We start from the raw sequence: 17,675 nt of genomic DNA, 5'->3' as shown, positions 1-17,675 counted from the left end.
TTTTTGCAAGTTGTACCCTATCAATGTAGTTTGTCCTGATGAAGAGGTAGGAGTACCTAGAAATGCGGTGACAAACAAAACAGCATTCATACCTCGTCTGGCTTCCTATTGTATATTGGATCCTTGGCAGCGCAGGTTTACATCCACTTTCATCTCCAAGTTTGCCATTTATAAATACTGAATGATGTAGGTCCTATAGTATAGAATGATCAGCCATAATATTCTGAACAGCCATGTTGGACCTAGCAGCCATCTTGGATAAACTTTAATCAACTAACTTTGCAGCTAATGAGATTCAGTTCTGGGAGCTTTACCAGGAATAGAGACGTAGAATGACATCAGTACCATTAGCAGGTATGGATGGCGCTCATAAAGGTTAATTGGAGCAACTTTAGGGCACTCAGAGAGTAAATAAGTGGTGTTATATGGTAGTATGTAGTGTATGTGACCGTGATATAGAAAGAAAGACAAAAGTTGTTAATATTTGAAGAGTTATGCGAATAATGACATTCGCTAAAAGGGACATGGGGATTTATAGATTGTAACGGCGTTTGGTGTATTACTCAAATATTGTCATGTTGCATTATCACTTTCCTTGTTGTTCTAAAATACATGTCTTTCCCTGCAGTATGAGGTTATCATGTACAGTAGCGTTCAAATCAATAGCAGTGTGTTCAAAAACATGAGTTAAGCACAAAATCTTTAGGGTATGTGTACACATTCAGGATTTGAAGCAGAAATTTCCTGAGCATTTTTGTCTCTCCCTGGCAGAAAAAATGGATGCGGTTTTTACATGCTTTGCATTTTAAAGCATTGGAGTTCATTTTAGCTGAAAAGCCTATCATTGTCTGCACTTCATAAGTTTATTCCTCTCCAATCAACTTTTTAATGAAAGTACGCTGTTCTTATGAACAATGTCTCACACAACGACCCATATTGCTCAGGCTTTCAAGGAAAAACGCAAGTACAACACATGCTGGCTTAACTCTTAAGTGCCACCTGAATCAGTCCTATTTCTTCACAGAATGATTGACCTTACTAATTGAACTCCACACTGCTATTTTGAACACACCCCTTTCAATTAATTCTTCAAATACGCAGACTCAAAAAAATGCAGATCATGAAAGTTGAGTCTGTTGGTTTTCTTAGAATCTATTGCACAAACTGGTAAATTTGACATGTGGTAATATAATTTATACCAAAAACAGTGATTAATCTGGTTAGTCAAATTGGACTGCTATAATGAACACTACTGTATACGTCCTGCAATGTGTAGCTTTCTTTGTCTAACCATTGTAAGATGGCTGCCAGACAGGTCCTTGAGAGGAGATATGTATCATCGAGGTTGGTAGCTTTGGTGACGCAAGCCCGGGAAAGCAGGCTCCAGAGAGCAATCAAAGAGATTGGTGGGACTGACTGCTCACATATCCCACCCTGGGGTCGTGGTATGGCACATAAAATAGAGACAAGTTTTCTCATCCAGTGTCTGTGACTGGAGGTGTGGAGACCTCTGTGTTTGCTAAAGGACACTGATGTGAGCGGGCGATCCCCCAATACTGTATGGACTATTTACTTTCTGTTTTTCACTTGGGGAGGAAAAGGCTGTGTTTTTTTTTTGTTTGCTCATGCTGAGTGGTTTATTAAGTTCTAATAAACCAGCCTGGATGTTTGTATGAAACTGCTTCCTGTTCCTACCTCAACAGAAGATGAGTGAGTGAAATCCGTACAATTGGTGCTAGAAACAGAGGCACGAATCCCAAGGGGTATTGTGACTGCCGCAGAGATACCGCATGTTCAGGGTGAAAGCGACTCCAGGAGCAAAAGTCAACAACATGGAGGAGTTGATAAAGCAATGGGTGCAGGCTAATCTACAGCAGCAACAGCTGTGGCAGCAGTGACACCACCAGCAGCCCAGGCAGCTGATGGAACTCCTAACCAAGGCAATCTGTGGCAGGGCAACCCGCCCCACCCCCAAGTCCAGGTGATGACTCACTCGTGAGGAAGATGGTAAGGAGAGCATTGCAAAACATAACCCCAGGTGATGACGTTGAGTTCCTGACAGTTTTCGAAAGGGTGGCGGAACGGGAGAAATTGCCTATTCCTCTCAAAGAAGCAGGTCAGAGCGTTCCTGAGCATTGTAGGCCATTACCGCTGGTTTATCCCTTACTTTGCCATGATAGCCGTCCCTTTGACTGACCTCCTTAAAGGGACAAAGTCGGCTATGGCTAAGTGGTATGCAGAAGCGGAGGCGACCTTCCAGGAACAGAAGCTAGTCCTGTGTAAACAGCCAGTGTTGGTGGCACCGGATTTTTGTAAGGACTTTGTGGTCCATATGGATGAGTCAGATGTTGAGCTGGGCACTGTCATATCACAAGAGGTGAATGGGGAAGATAACCTCAAAATGTATCTAACTCATAATATGACATCATGTGAGAAGAATTACTCCATAGTGGAGAAGGAATGTTTGGCCATCAAGTGGGCGTTGAACACTCTAAGGTACTACCTTCTTAGGCAGGAAGTTCAGGCTAGTGTCAGACCATGCCCCACTGAGGTGGAAGAGGGAGAAGGGGGAACAATGTTCGAGTGAGCAGGTGGTTCCTATCTCTTCAGGATTTTAGCTTCTATGTAGACGCATAGACCAAGGAAACTGCATGGCAATGCTGACACACTGTCGAGGGTCCACTGTGTGATGGCAGAAGGTGGCAAGCCCCCCAGCTTTGGGCAGAGGGAAGGTATGTAATATGGCTGCCGGTCAGGTCCTTGAGGGGAGATACAGTTGTACTCAAAAGTTTACATACCCCGGCAGAATTTTTGCTTTCGTGGCCTTGTTTCAGAGAATATGAATGATAACAAAAAAACTTTTTCTCCACTCATGGTTATTGGTTGGGCGAAGCCATTTATTGTCAAACTACTGTGTTTTCTCTTTTTAAATCTTAACAACCAAAAACATCCAAATGACCCTGATCAAAAGGTCACATACCCCAGTTCTTAATACCGTGTATTGCCCCCTCTAACATCAATGACAGCTTGAAGTCTTTTGTGGTAGTTGTGGATGAGGTTATTTTCTCAGATGGTAAAAGCTGCCCATTCTTCTTGGCAAAAAGCCTCCAGTTCCTGTAAATTCCTGGGCTGTCTAGCATGAACTGCATGCTTGAGATCTCCCTAGAGTGCCTCAACGATATTGAGGTCAGGAGACTGAGATGGCCACTCCAGAACCTTCACTTTATTCTGCTGTAGCCAATGACAGGTCGACTTAGCCTTGTGTTTTGGATCGTTGTCATGTTGGAACGTCCAAGTATGGCCCATGCGCAGCTTCCTGGCTGATGAGTGCAAATTTGCCTCCAGTTTTTGCTGATAATGTGCTGCATTCATCTTTCCTTCAACTTTTGCCAAGTTTCCTGTGCCTTTGTAGCTCACACATCCTCAAAACATCAGCGATCCACCTCCGCGCTTTACAGTAGGAATGGTGTTCCTTTCATTATAGGCCTTGTTGACCGCTCTCCAAATGTAATGTTCATGGTTGTGGCCAAAAAGTAAAATTTTGGTCTCATCACTCCAAATTACCTTGTTCCAGAAGTTTTGAGGCTTGTCTCTGTGCTGCTTAGCATATTGTAGGTGAGATACTTTGTGCATTTGCGCAGTAATGGCTTTCTTCTGGCGACTCGACCATGCAGCCCATTTTCTTCAAGTGCCTCCTTATTGTACATCTTGAAACAGCCACACTGCTAGTTTCCCGAGAGTCCTGAATTTCAGCTGATGTTTGTGGGTTTTACTTTGCATGCCCAACAATTTTCCTGGCAGTTGTGGACTAAATTTTTGTTGGCCTACCTGACCATGGTTTAGTTTTTACAGAGCCCCTGATTTTCCATTTGTTAGTCTGAACGCTGCTGACTGGCATTATCAATTCCTTGGATATCTTTTTGAATCCCTTACCTGTGTTATACAGTTCAACTTTTCCCGTAGATCCGTTGACAATTCTTTTGCTTTCCCCATGACTCACAATCCACAAACGCCAGGGGCTAGATAAAAGATGCAAGAGTCTGTCTGGATCCCAGAAACTCACTCAGCTTTTATGCACACACACTGATTACAAGCAAACAGGTTACAGGTGAGGATGTTACCTTTAGTGGCCATTCAAACCCATTTGTGTCAAATTCTGTGCATGTTATCAGTCCAAAATCACCAGGATATGTGAACTATTGATAAGGGTCATTTGGATGTTTTTGCTTGTCATTAAGATATAAAAAGAGAAAACACAGTAGTTTGACAATAAATGGCTTCACCCAATCAATAATCATGAGTGGAGAAAAAGTTTTTTTGTTATTCATATTCTCTGAAACAAGGACAAGAAAGCAAAAATTCTGCTGGGGTATGTAAACTTTTGAGCACAACTGTATGTATCATGCAGGTTGGTAGCTTCAGTGATGTAAGCCCGGGAAAGCAGGCTCCAGCAAGTATAGTGCTAAGAGAGTTAATAGGGCGTTATCAGGGCCGGATTTTAGAAGCAGTCAAAGAGATGGGTGGGACTGACTGCTCACATATCCCACCCCGGGGCGTGGTATGGCAGATAAAATGGAGACCAGTTTTCTCATTCAGTGTCTGTGACTGGAGGTGTGGAGACCTCCAGTGTTTTTGGTAAACGACACTGACATGAGTGGGCGAACCCGAAATACTGTATGGACTATTTACTTTGTTTTTCACTATGTGCCAGAAAGGAAAGGAATATTTAGAAAGGAATATTGGTGTTAGTATCGATGAAATATTTATGGGATATAGATATTCATAATGAAGGACGGCCTGTAGGGCAACTAGAATCCCTCCAACTGAACAGCCCGATAGATGGGGCTATATTGGTCATATTTAGTCTCTATGTAAAAGTAAAATCATGATTAAAAATATGACGTCGTGGGGGCGTGGTCAGCCATGGAACAGTGGGGACGCACTTGCTAGAGCTCCTGCTCATCAATAGACACAATAGAGTGAACTGTGAAAAATTCCTCATCCGCAAGTGCTGATCTCCAAGAAACAGTACGTCTACACTCAAGGTATATTATAAATCTGCAGTCCCAACTGAACGACCAGGAAAACCGTTGAAGGCAAAACAACCTCTGTATCAGATGCTTACCAGAGTAAATATCGTCAGCGGACCTTACATCCACTCTCAATCGTTTATGCAATAAAATATTGGGTGCCCCTTCATCCTCTGAGATAGAAAAAGATAGTGCACACAGAGCACTAAGTCCCAGGGATCCCGATCCCAACAAGATATGAGGGGTCATCTGCAGGGTCCATTATTACAAAATCAAAGACTAGAAGCTGCTCAAATCTAGAGACAAAACAACCACAATCGTATAACAAAGGAGTATTTTAAAGGGGCTGTCTGGGCTTTCTGTGTCATTTCTGTGTGTACCTAGGCTGCAGAATGCTGACAGTGTGTAATATATTCCCTGTGAGCATTCTGCATGGTGTACTAGACAGCACACAGTCATGTGAGCAGCTCTCTTGATTCTGGAGGAGCTGCTCACTCCTCAATTAGAGGTTTCCTGTGCCTGGCAGACTAGTTGATGTCACAACAGACACCACCCTAGTCTCTGGGGTTTCAGAGTCAGACAACCCTTTAACCCCTTCATGACCTTGGACGTATCCATACGCCCAGTTCGGTAAGTATCGCAGCCAGGTATTCAGCGATTCTCACAGCTGACACCCAGCTCTCAGTGCCAGGTGCGGTGCCCACACTGCACCTGCCACTTTAACCCCCTAAATGCTGCGATCGATATCGATACCAGCATTGAGAAGGCAGGCAGAGGGTGGGAGCCCCCACTACCCTCCGTTCAGCACCTTGCGACATCATTGTGGGGGCACGATTGTTCCCATGGTGAAGATGACATTCGGGTCACCATGCACTAGCAAGTTAGTTAGTGCATGATCTAACTAACTTGTGTCTGCAGCACTGACAAGTTATAAAGCATAGCAATGCTCTTGCATTGCTATGCTTTATAACTGTGATCAGACTGCAAAAAGTGAAAATGCCATAGTGGGACTAAGTAAAAAAAATAAAAATAAAAAAATAACGTAAAAATATATTTTTTAAAAATCACAAAATAATTTTTTTTTAAAAAATATTGGACCCATAAATTAATATTTTTATGAATAAAACATAACCAATAAAAATACTCATTTGGTATCGTTGAGTCTGGAACGACCCAACTTATAAAACTGTCCCACTTGTTAACCCCTCAGTGAACACCGTAAAAAAAAAAAAAGAGGCAAAAAACTATGCTTTATTATACCGCTGAACAAAAAGTAGAATAAAACGTGATCAAAGAGACAAATGTAAATAAAAATGGCATAATTGAAAAACTCATCTTGTCCCACAAAAAAACAAGCCACCATACAGCTCCATCAGCAGAAAAATAAAAAAGTTATAGCTCAGCATACAGAGATGCAAAAAATATTTATTTTTTCTATTAAACAGTTTTTATTGTGTAACAGTGACAAAACATAAAAAACTATATAAATGTGGTATCGCTGTAATCGTACTGATCCGAAGAATAAAGCTGCCTTATAAATTTTACCACACGCGGAACAGCATAAAAAAAATCCTTAAATGGCTGTTTTTTGTTCCTTCTGCCTCCCAAAAATCAGAATAGAAAATGATCAAAAAATGTCATGTGCCCGAAAATAGTACCAATAACGCCAACTCGTCCAGCAAAAACCAAACCTTTGCATGACTGTCGGCAGAAATATAGAAAAATTATTGACATCAAAATATGGCAATGCCAAAACTTTGTTTTTTTGCAATAAGAAGCATCTTTTAGTGTGCCAAACATTAAAAAAAATATAAATCTGGTATCGCTGTAATGGCACCGAACCGAAGGATAAAGTCATCTAATCTCTGATACCGAACGAGGAAGGCGTAAAAAAAAAAATAAAAGCAGTTCTTCACCTGCTGTTGATTTGTTCATTCTGCCTCCCAAAGATCACAATAAGGCTTGGCGCACACTTATCCTGAGCTCTATTCAGACGGAACCCCCAGCAGCAGATTCCCAATAATAAGGCAGATGGAGGCACTGTGGACGCTGTCTGACCTGTGATCCGGCGGTGTCCGACATTCTAGGTGTGCATAAAAGCGTGGTCCTGCACAACAAAGAAACAGAGGCGAGGTGGAGTCCTAAGTAATTCAGAATAAAGAAATCGTGAAAAGCTCCACTCAAAGTTTCATAAAATCAATAGTCCTTTTGTAACATACCTGGCGGCGTCCTTGCATGGTGGTCCATCTCCCACGGTGCAAGAGCGCGCACTTGAGCTCCAGTCCAGAATGTCTCTCTGGCTTCCCTCCATGCTGTCTGTTTGTGTCTGTTTCTGCTGCTTAAGGGCGGCGCCCGATCACTTCCTGCTTTTTGTACCTGCTGTGGGTCACACCCCTTGTGCGTCCTCAGCCTATTGCTGTCTGTCACCTGGAATATAGCTCAGATGCTCCCATCTATCCCTGCCTGAGCATAGTGTTTCATTCAGTGTGTGCTTGCACTCTGAAGGTGCCAGGTCCCGTTCTTTGTCTCCTGCTTTGCGGTATCAGTTCCCGTGTCTGAACTGAGTCCTGTCTATGTCTCCTGCCTTGCGGTATCAGTTCCCGTGTCTGAGCTGAGTCCTGTCTATGTCTCCTGCCTTGCGGTATCAGTTCCCGTGTCTCAACTGAGTCCTGTCTATGTCTCCTGCCTTGCGGTATCAGTTCCCGTGTCTCAACTGAGTCCTGTCTATGTCTCCTGCCTTGCGGTATCAGTTCCCGTGTCTCAACTGAGTCCTGTCTATGTCTCCTGCCTTGCGGTATCAGTTCCCGTGTCTGAACTGAGTCCTGTCTATGTCTCCTGCCTTGTGGTATCAGTTCCCGTGTCTGAACTGAGTCCTGTCTATGTCTCCTGCCTTGCGGTATCAGTTCCCGTGTCTGAACTGAGTCCTGTCCATGTCTCCTGCCTTGCGGTATCAGTTCCCGTGTCTGAACTGAGTCCTGTCTATGTCTCCTGCCTTGCGGTATCAGTTCCCGTGTCTGAACTGAGTCCTGTCTGTGTTCTCTTGTCTGCCTATCCTGGAGGCTGTATTTCCAGGCCTGTCTGAACACGCTCCTAGCCTGTTCCTCCCGCCTTCTAGGGGCCGATTACCTAGACCTGTTCCTGTATCTTGTCTGTCCTGTCTGAACACGCTCCTTGCCTGTTCGTCCCACCTCTCTGGGGGCCATATTCCCAGACCCGCTCCTGTATCCCGCTGCAGTGTCGGTCTCCTCCGTACACTCAGCTCCAGTCTGAACTCTTTCCTATCCTTTACCTGTTTTGCCTCTATGTCCGTTTCCTTCCTTTTTCTGCAGAGTCTGAACTCGTACCCAACTCCTGCTTGTTGTCTCTGTACTCCCGTTTGTGAGTTTGTGGTCCACTCGCTACTTCACTGCAAGTATCCTGTGGGTATCTGGCTCTGCCTTTCTCTTCCTGTCTGTTCCGTGTGAACAGAGCCCTGTCCCCCCTGCTCTGCCTTGCTTACCGCTAAGGCGGTTCTAGCCTGCTCCTACTCCTTTGTTCACCGCTCCGGCGGTTCTAGCCTGCTCTGGCTCCTTTGCTCACCGCTCCGGCGGTTCTAGCCTGCTCTGACTCCTTTGCTCACCGCTCCTGCGGTTCTAGCCTGCTCTGACTCCTTTGCTCGCTGCTCCGCTCGGACCCTTTTGCTCGCTGCTCCGGCAGTCTCGCTCCGCTCTTATCCTTTTGCTCACTGCTCCGGCAGTCTTGCTCCACTCTTGCTCACCGCTCCAGACGGCCTCGTCCTGCTTTACTCTTGCTCACTGCTCCAGCAGTCTCGCTCAGCTCTGACCCTTTGTTCACCGCTCCTGGCGGCCTTGTCCTGCTCTACTCTTGCTCTCCGCTCCAGGCGGCCTTGTCCTGCCCTGTTCTCGCTCACCTCTCTGGGCGGCCTCACTCTGCCTGTATTGTTCCCGAGTCCCAGTGTGTACTGGGTCCTATCCCGCCTGTGTTCCTACCTGCTAGTGCCTCCCTGTCTGCACTCTAGCTGTGCTTGCCTGTACCCCTCTGCCTGTATTGTTCCTGAGTCCCAGTGTGTACTGGGTCCTATCCCGCCTGTGTTCCTACCTGCTAGTGCCACTCTGTCTGCACTCTAGCTGTGCTTGCCTGTACCCCCCTGCCTGCATACCCGCCTGCCTGCATACCAGTCGTGCCTGCCTATACCCACCAGTCTGTGTGCCAGCCTACCAGTCTGTTCCTGTATTCCCCTGTGTGGGTCAACAGCCGTGTCCGGGGTCTGTCCTGGAGTAGCACCTGGTCCCTCTGCTCGGTTCCTCCTTGGTGCACTGGCGTCGTAGGCCGTCGTGCGACCCTGGTCGGATCGGGTGAATACCTAGTTACGCCCCTCCAGGCATTCACTCTCCGGCACGGTCCAGTGGAATCACTACAATCACACGCACACGCCGCTCAGCCCGGGCGTGTGCATTACACCTTTATTTCATGATGCAGGTAAAATCAGTGGAAAGCAGAGAGCGGAGAGGTAAAGTGGATGACAGCTGTTTCACACTCAAACTAGCGCTTCTGCGGGTCCATGTGATCAGGAGACAAGAACCTCACTTCATTTTACAGGTAATATTTAGGTTCACATAAAGGGAAATATAAGATATACATCATAAAATCTAAATTTTATAAAAACATAGAAAAGTCGGATCGGTCATTTAAACCAAGTGGGCCGGTGGCGTTTGTAGGAGAAATCCATTTAGCTTCTTTTTGCAATAGTAGCCTATTGTGGTTACCTCCTCTGTCAGGGAGGTTAATCTGTTTTATTCCGGCAAACATAATCACTTGGGAATCAGCATTGTAGAAATCAGTTATATGTGAGATGAATCTCTGCGACCCTTTTTATTATTGAATGAAAATGCTCTCTTATACGTATAAAGAGAGGGCGATAGTCTTACCGATATAGTAATAACCGCATGGACAGAAAATTGCATATATATTAAATTTAGATCGACAAGATATGAAATCATTAACTGTGTGGGTAATTGAGCCTATTCTCAAAGGATTGGAGATAAGATGTCTGCTACAGAATGAACAGGACCCATATTCAAAGTTTCTGGTGGGTATAAATTTCTGAAGCCAATTCTTTGGTTCTACTTGTAGTTGATGCTTACTTATAATATCCCCGATGTTATGACATCTTTTGTAAGAAATGATAGGTTTCTGGATGGCAATATCAGCGAGATCTTTGTCGTTTCCAATTAAGTGCCAGTTGATGTAAATGGTCTATTTAATATTCCCATCTAGTGGGCTATGTTTAAAATTTTAAACAAATTTATGTGAATGAGAGGATTTTAACCTATTTTTTTGTCTTTGTAACAATTCAGTTTGTGAGAATTTGGATACTTTTTCTAGAGCAGTATCAAGTGTTTCTATGGGGTATCCTCTAGATATAAAGTGAAAAACTAACTCCTTGTCTTGTTCCATAAAAGATGAATCGGTGTTAATTTTTCTTAGTCTCAAAAATGGAGGATGAGATGCCCCCCCAGGCCGTCCTATAATATCAGGGGTTGGGTCTCTCACTGAACCACTTTCTCAATGCCTCAATTGGCTACTGAAACCCTTATTAAAAAATATTCCTTCCTTTATACAGGATACAGGTGATTTTTTTGCTGGCTTTAAGAGATTTCGAATGGCAACCTGATTTTTCGTTGTGCTCTATAGATGTTGTCAACTTGTATACTAAAATAACCTCACGAGCTTGGTATCAAGGCCATTAAAAACATTATACAAAGATCCAAAAAAAGTGATGACTATGTAGCATTTGTAGCTGAAAGATTAGAATTCATCTTTACCCATAACAGCTTTCAGTTTCTTGATAAATGTACACACAAAGAAATGGGACCGCGATGATAACCCCAGTGGCTTGTGTATATACAAATTTATTTATGGCATATTTTGAGTACCAGTATATTACTACCATAAAAAATCCATTCATCAAGTTTCTAAAATTATTTTTACGCTACATAGATGACAGTTTTCTTGTGTGGGCATGGACAGCAAAAGACTTTACTGACTTTGTGACATATCTGAATACCTCGAATACAGCAAATATGCAATTCACTTCAGAATTTGGTGATCAAAGTCTCAAGTTTCTATTTCAATCTTAAATGACAATATCTGCACAAAGGTTTTTTTAAAACTCAACATCTACTAATTCATTTCTTCACTATCATAGTGTACATCCTCTTCACACAAAAAAGGTTTGCCTTATTGTCAGTTTTTTAAGACTCAGAAAAATTAACACAGATCCATCCTTTATGGAACAAGCCAAGGAGTTAAAAACTAACTTTATATCTAAAGGATACCCTACAGAAACGCTTGATACTGCTCTAGAAAAAGCATCAAAATTCTCACAAACTGAATTGTTACATAGACAAAAAAAATAGGTTAAAATCATCAAATCCACAAATTTGTTTTCAATTTTAAACATAGCCCACTAGATGGGATTATGAAAAATGACATTCACAACAATAGGCACTTAATTGAAAACGACAAAAATCTCGCTAATACTGCCATCCACAAACCTATAATTTCTTATAATATTCCAGATGTTATGACATCTTTTGGAAGTAAGCATCGACTAGAATAGAACCAAAGAATTGGCTTCAGAAATTTATACCAACCGGAAACTTTAAAAGTGGGTCCTGTTCATTCTGTAGCAGACATCTTACCTCCAATCCTTTGAGAATAGGCTTGATTACCCACACAGTTAATGATTTCACATCTTGTGTATCTAAATTATATATGCAATTTTCTGCCCATGCGGTTATTAGTATATCGGTAAGACTATCCGCCATCTCTTTATACGTATAAGAGAGCATTTTCATTCAACGACTAAAAAAGGGTCGCAGAGATTCATCTCACATATAACGGATTTCAACAATGCTGATTTCCAAGTGCTTAGGTTTGCCGGAATAAAACAGATTAACCTCCCAGACAGAGGAGGTAACCACAATAAGCTAGTATTGCAAAAAGAAGATAAATGGATTTCTCGTACAAACGCCACCGGCCCACTTGGTTTAAATGACCAATCTGACTTTTCTATGTTTTTATAAAATTAGATTGTATTATGATGTATATCTTATATTTCTCCTGACGTCAACCTAAATGTTACCTGTAAAAGGAAGTGAGGTTCTCGTCTCTTGATCACATGGACCTTAACCACTTCGCGCCAGAGCCTGTTTTTGCCTTCGTGACAGGGCCAATTTTTTCAATTCTGACCACTGTCACTTTATGAGGTAATTACTCTGGAACGCTTCAACGGATCCCCCTGATTCTGAGAATGTTTTTTCGTGACATATTGTACTTCATGATAGTGGTAAAATTTCTTCGATATCACTTGCGTTTATTTGTGAAAAAATCAGAAATTTGGTGAAAATTTAGCAATTTTCAAACTTTGAATTTTCATGCCCTTAAATCAGAGCGATATGTCACACAAAATAGTTAATAAATAACATTTCCCACGTGTCTACTTTACATCAGCACAATTTTGGAACCAAAATTTTTTTTTGTTAGGGAGCTATAAGGGTTAAAAGTTGACCAGCGATTTCTCATTTTTACAACAAAATTTACAAAAACATTTTTTTAGGGACCACATCATATTTGAAGTCACTTTGAGGGGTCTTTATGACAGAAAATACCCAAAAGTGACACCATTCTAAAAACTGCACCCCTCAAGGTGCTCAAAACCACATTCAAGAACTTTATTAACCCTTCAGGTGCTTCACAGGAATTTTTGGAATGTGGAAGAAAAAAATTAACATTTAACTTTTTTCACAAAAATGTTACTTTAGACCCAATTTTTTTTTATTTTCGCAGGGGTAACAGGAAAAAATGGACCCCAAATGTTTTTGTGCAATTTCTCTTGAGCGCGCTGATACCCCATATGCGAGGGAAAACCACTATTTGGGCGCACTGCAGGGTTTGGAAGGGAAGGAGCGCCATTAGACTTTTTGAATGTAAAATTTGCTTGAATAATTAGCGGACGCCATGTTGCGTTTGGAGAGCCCCTGATGTGCCTAAACAGTGGAAACCCCCCACAAGTGACACCATTTTGGAAACTAGACCCCTTAGGGAACTTATCTAGATGTGTGGTGAGCACCTTGAACCCCAAGGTGCTTCACAGAAGTTTATAATATTGAGCTGTAAAAATATAATTTTCACATTTTTCCCACAAAAATGTTTTTCATCCCCTAATGTTGCATTATCATAAGGGTAATAGGATAAATTGCACCATGAAATTTGTTGTGGCATTTCTCCTGAACACGCCGATACCCCATATGTGGGGGAAAACCACTGTTTGGGCGCACGGCAGGGTTTGGAAGGGAAGGAGCACCATTTGACTTTTTGAAAGTAAAATTTGCTTGAATAATTAGCGGAAACATGTTGCATTTGGGGAGCCCCTGATGTGCCTAAACAGTGGAAACCCCCCACAAGTGACACCATTTTGGAAACTAGACCCCTCAGGGAACTTATCTAGATGTGTGGTGAGCACATTGGGAGACATAATAAACAAATCAGTAGCAGGTGAAGAATTGGTTTTATTTATTTTTTACGTTGTTCCTCATGCGGTATAAGTGATGAGATTACTTTATTCTTCAGGTCGGTGCGATTACAGAGAAACCAGATTTATATTGGGTTTTTATGATTGACAGCTGTCACACACTAAAAGACGCCTTTTTTTGTAAAATCTAGTTTTTGCGTCGCCATATTTTGAGAGCTATAATTTTTCCATATTTCAGCCGTCATGTGACGGCTTGTTTTTTGCGGGACAAGTTGACATTTTTATTGGTACCATTTTTGGGTACGTGACATTTTTTGATCGCTTTCTATTCAGTTTTTTGGGAGGTAAAATTAACAAAAAACAACAATTCAGGAATTGTTTTTTGAGGATTTTTTTATGCCGTTCTGCGTGTGGTAAAAGTGATAAGGCAGCATTATTCTTCGGGTCAGTACGTTTACAGCGATACTACACTTACTGTATATTTTTTTATGTTTTGGCGCTTTTACACAATAAAACAATTTTATAGAAACATTTTTTTTTGCATGGCTTTATTCTGAGAGGTATAACTTTTATTTTTCAGCTGATGGAGCTGTATGGTGGCTTGTTTTTTGCGGAACAAGATGACATTTTCAGCGATACCATTTTTATTTCCATTTTGCTTTTTGAACGCATTTTTTTCCACTTTTTGTTTGGCGATATCAGGAAAAAGCATAGTTTTTTGCTCCGTTTTTTATTTATTTTTATTACGGTGCGCACAGGAGGAGTTAATTAGTGTGACAGTTTTATAGCTCGGGTTGTTTTGGACGCGGCGATACCAAATATGTGTACTTTTTTTGTTTTTGCATAAATATACGGATTTATCGGTTTAATATTTTATTTATTTTTATTTATTTTGTGATTTTTTTTAGTAGTTTGAAAACATTTTTTTTTTACATTTTTACTTAGCCCCTGTATGGGACATTAATTTTTATTTTTCTGATCACTGATCTCATGTAATGTAATAGACATATATTATATTACATGAGATCTTTGCAGACGGTTTCACAGTCCGTATCTCCTGCCAGGCTTCAGCTGCAGGCTGAGCCTGGCAGGACACCATATATGGCAGATCTGGAGGCGGTCATGTGACCTCCAGCTGCCATAGCAACGCCAGGTCCTGGAAGGTATCAGGGGTCGTCGGAGAGGTAAGTAGACGACCCCCTCTCCTCCTGCTGTCTTCTATATGCCGCGATCACTATAGATCACGGCATATAGAAGACAGCAAAGGGTTAACATCACTGGGACCTGATCCACTCAGGCACCCTCGGGGTCCGTCCGCGCTGCACAGAGCCCAGGCAGCGCGGACGTTTATTTTACAGTGGGCGGTCGGAAAGCGGTTAAGAAGCGCTAGTTTGAGTGTGAAATAGCGATCGTCCACTTTCTTTCCCTGCTTCCCATTGATTTTACCTGCATCATGAAATAAAGGACTATTGATTTTATAAAATGGTGAGTGGAGCTTTTCACAATTTTTTTATTATCAATTACACACGTGGTAAAAATTGTTGGTACCCCTTGTTTAATGAAAGAAAAAAAAAACAATTGTCATAGAAATAACTTGAATCTGACAAAAGTAATAAATTAAAAATCTATGAAAATGAACAAATGAAAGTCAAACATTGCTTTTCAGCCCCGCTTCGACAGAATTTTTAAAAAAAAATTAACTCATGAAATAGGCCTGGATAGAAATGATGGTACCTCTGAAAATAATGTGACAAAAGGGACATGCTAAATCAAGTTGTGTCTACTAATTAGCAGCACAGGTGTCTACAATCTTGTAATCAGTCAGTGGGCCGGTATATAGGGCTACAGATACTCACTGCGCTGTTTGGTGACATGGTGTGTACCACACTCAACATGGACCAGAGGAAGCAAAGGAAAGAGTTGTCTCAGGAGAATAGAAAGAAAATTACAGACAAGCATGTTAAAGGTAAAGGTTATAAGACCATCTCCAAGCAGCTTGATGTTCCTGTGACTACAGGTGCACATATTATTCAGAAATTTAAGATCCATGGGACTGTAGCCAACCTCCCTGGACGTGGCCGCAGGAGGAAAATTGATAACAAATCAAAGAGACGGATAATACGAATGGTAACAAAAGAGCCCAGGAAAACTTCTAAAGAGATTAAAGGTGAACCTCAAGCTCAAGGAACATTAGTGTCAGATCGCACCATCCGTCGTTGTTTGATCCAAAGTGGACTTCATGAGAGACGACCAAGGAGAACATTATTGTTGAAAAAAAATCAAAAAAGCCAGACTGTAATTTGCCAAACTGCATGTTGACAAGCCACAAAGCGTCTGAGAATGTCCTATGGACAGATGAGACAAAAATGGAAGTTTTTGGCAAGGCACATCAGCTCTATGTTCACAGACGGAAAAATTAAGCATATCAAGAAAAGAACACTGTCCCTACTGTGAAACATGGAGGAGGCTCCGTTATGTTCTGGGGCTGCTCTGCTGCATCTGGCACAGGGTGTCTTAAATCTGTGCAGGGTACAATGAAATCTCAAGACTATCAAGGGATTCTAGAGAGAAATGTGCTGCCCAGTGTCAGAAAGATTGGTCTCAGTCGCAGGTCATGGGTCTTCCAACAGGATAATGACCCAAAACGCACAGCTAAAAACACCCAAGAATGGCTAAAAGGAAAACATTGGACTATTCTCAAGTGGCCTTCTATAAGCCCTGACCTAAATCCTATTGAGCATCTTTGTAAAGAGCTGAAACATGACGTCTGGAAAAGGCAACCTTCAAACACGAGACAACTGGAGCAGTTTGCTCATGAGGAGTGGGCCATAATACCTGTCGAGAGGTACAGAAGTCTCGTTGACAGTTACAGGAATCGTTTGATTGCAGGGATTGCCTCAAAAGGTTGTTCAACAAAATATTAACTTAAGAAGAATCATCATTTCTGTCCATGTCCATTTCATGAGTTTAATTTTTTTTTAAATTCTGTGGAAGCAGGGGTGAAAAGCAATGTCTGACTTTCATTTCTTCATTTTCATAGATTTTTAATTTATTATTACTATTGTCAGATTTAAGTTATTTCTGTGACCACTGTGGGTTTTTCTTTCATTAAATGAGGGGTACCAACAATTTTGACCACGTGTGGATTTTTATACATTTAAAGCTGGCACCTCAAGTTCATATATTAAGTGCTCTGAGCACATAAGAAACAGGTGGGGTCATTGATTGCAGACATTCTCCTCTGCTATATGGAGTCCAAAGTGACTCTGCTGTCTCAGTGAATGAATTCCTTGGGGGTTTCATCGGAATCACATCGCTTGGAGATTTAGATGGAGACCCCGATGTAAGTGCTCAGTGAAGAGAGCAGGATAATTGGGATACTAAATGTTAAGTAAAACGTTCCCAAAAAATACAATCCTCAAAAAAAAAAAAGCAAGACCATTCAGCTCAGTCAACTGTTAACTGAAATATAGGGGCTTTCACATTACTGGTAGAACAAAGGCTCTGGAAAAGCAAAATGGCTCCTCGCCGCCCCAGAAAAAAAAAAAATCTGCAAATTCTGCACTCCCAAATCCAAATGCCCCCCCTCCCTTCTGAACACCAGTGTGCCTAAACGTTTGGCATTTCTGTAACGATGAGAGCCCGCCTAATTTACAGGTGCGTGTCTCCAGTAGCACGAGCTGGGCATACTGGGCACTACAACGTACGGGAACTATAACGGCAGTTTGCAATCTTCTCTCAGCAAGATCCACTGCTACTTCTTTCTGGAAAACACCCATGGAGTCAAAATCATCATTACATCTGTAGATAAATTCCCAAAGGGGCATAATTTCCAAAATAGGTTCTCTGGGGTTTGTGCTCTTCTAGTACTTAGAGGCTCTGTATATGGCGTCCACAAATTATTCTAGGAAAATCTGTGCTCCAGGAGGTAAACTGCGCCTTGCCAGACGGTGACCAGCACCTTGGTAGCATAGACTTCTCACTGAGGCCTGTCACAATGGCCTCAGCAACATTTCTGGACTGCGTCTGCTTGACCCTCTTCACTGGCGCCAAATCTGACAGCGGTTTGGCACGCAGGACTTTTATATCAAGGAAGTCCTCCCTGTGGG

At 42.1% G+C, this 17,675-nt stretch overlaps 1 protein-coding gene across 3 annotated transcripts in view; it reads right to left on the bottom strand.

Moving 5' to 3' along the window:
• The window catches only part of TAF5L (TATA-box binding protein associated factor 5 like), a 233,729-nt gene that overhangs the window by 30,242 nt on the left and 185,812 nt on the right, over nucleotides 1–17,675 (bottom strand). The window contains exon 5 of one of the 3 annotated variants that reach the window (XM_073660235.1): nucleotides 6,968–7,137. The exons of the other annotated variants lie outside the window; for them this stretch is intronic. Coding sequence (XP_073516336.1) covers nucleotides 7,114–7,137 — 24 coding nt within the window. The 3' untranslated portion in view covers nucleotides 6,968–7,113. Of the gene's footprint in view, nucleotides 1–6,967; nucleotides 7,138–17,675 lie in introns of those variants that run through there. 3 annotated transcript variants of the gene reach the window in all.

Source organism: Phyllobates terribilis, unplaced genomic scaffold, assembly GCF_046119375.1.
Source record: "Phyllobates terribilis strain yellow unplaced genomic scaffold, ASM4611937v1 Scaffold_24__1_contigs__length_18792416, whole genome shotgun sequence".
In the NCBI taxonomy this organism is placed as follows: Eukaryota; Metazoa; Chordata; class Amphibia; order Anura; family Dendrobatidae; genus Phyllobates; species Phyllobates terribilis.
The sequence above is the reverse complement of the archived record's forward strand: the minus strand, read 5'-3'. Positions and strand labels throughout refer to the sequence as shown.